The 483-nt window shown below is 41.0% G+C and overlaps 1 protein-coding gene across 1 annotated transcript in view; it reads right to left on the reverse strand.

Annotated features, from left to right (window-relative positions):
• Window positions 1–483, reverse strand: part of LOC107702150 (tetratricopeptide repeat protein 39B-like) — a 23,886-nt gene that overhangs the window by 5,645 nt on the left and 17,758 nt on the right. Inside the window, exon 10 of the mRNA XM_016504391.1 lies at window positions 146–240. Within this exon, the coding sequence (XP_016359877.1) occupies window positions 146–240 (95 nt within the window). The remainder of the gene's footprint in view (window positions 1–145; window positions 241–483) is intronic.

Raw genomic sequence — 483 nt, forward strand, 5'->3', positions numbered from 1 at the left:
ACGCACGCACACACACACACACACACACACACACACACACACACAATACACACACAATACACACATGCACGCACGCACGCACAATTTATAAATACTTTATAAATACTGATAGTGCAAAAGTGTTAAGTCATCATAAATCCCTCACCTTCTCAAAGTTTCCCCTCAGTAAGGCGATGCGAGCTGAGTAAAACAGGATAATTGAGCCCTGGGGGAAAAACATTGACATTTCATTGAGTAACGCTACGGAAGATTCATTTTTAATGAGTCATGATCATCTTTCATTATGGAAACATTATGCTAAACAACAAACTAACAGCATATTAGTTTGTGTAAATATGAGTTGAGTAAAAAATACCGTGTGTGTGTGTGTGTGAGAGAGTGAGTGAGTGAGAGAGAGTGAGAGAGTGTGTGTGAGTGATAGAGTGAGTGTGTGTGTGTGTGTGTGTGTGTGTGTGAGAGAGTGAGTGAGTGAGAGAGGGAGAG

The sequence above is a fragment of the Sinocyclocheilus anshuiensis genome, unplaced genomic scaffold (genome assembly GCF_001515605.1).
Source record: "Sinocyclocheilus anshuiensis isolate Anshui unplaced genomic scaffold, SAMN03320099.WGS_v1.1 scaffold1762, whole genome shotgun sequence".
NCBI lineage: Eukaryota > Metazoa > Chordata > Actinopteri > Cypriniformes > Cyprinidae > Sinocyclocheilus > Sinocyclocheilus anshuiensis.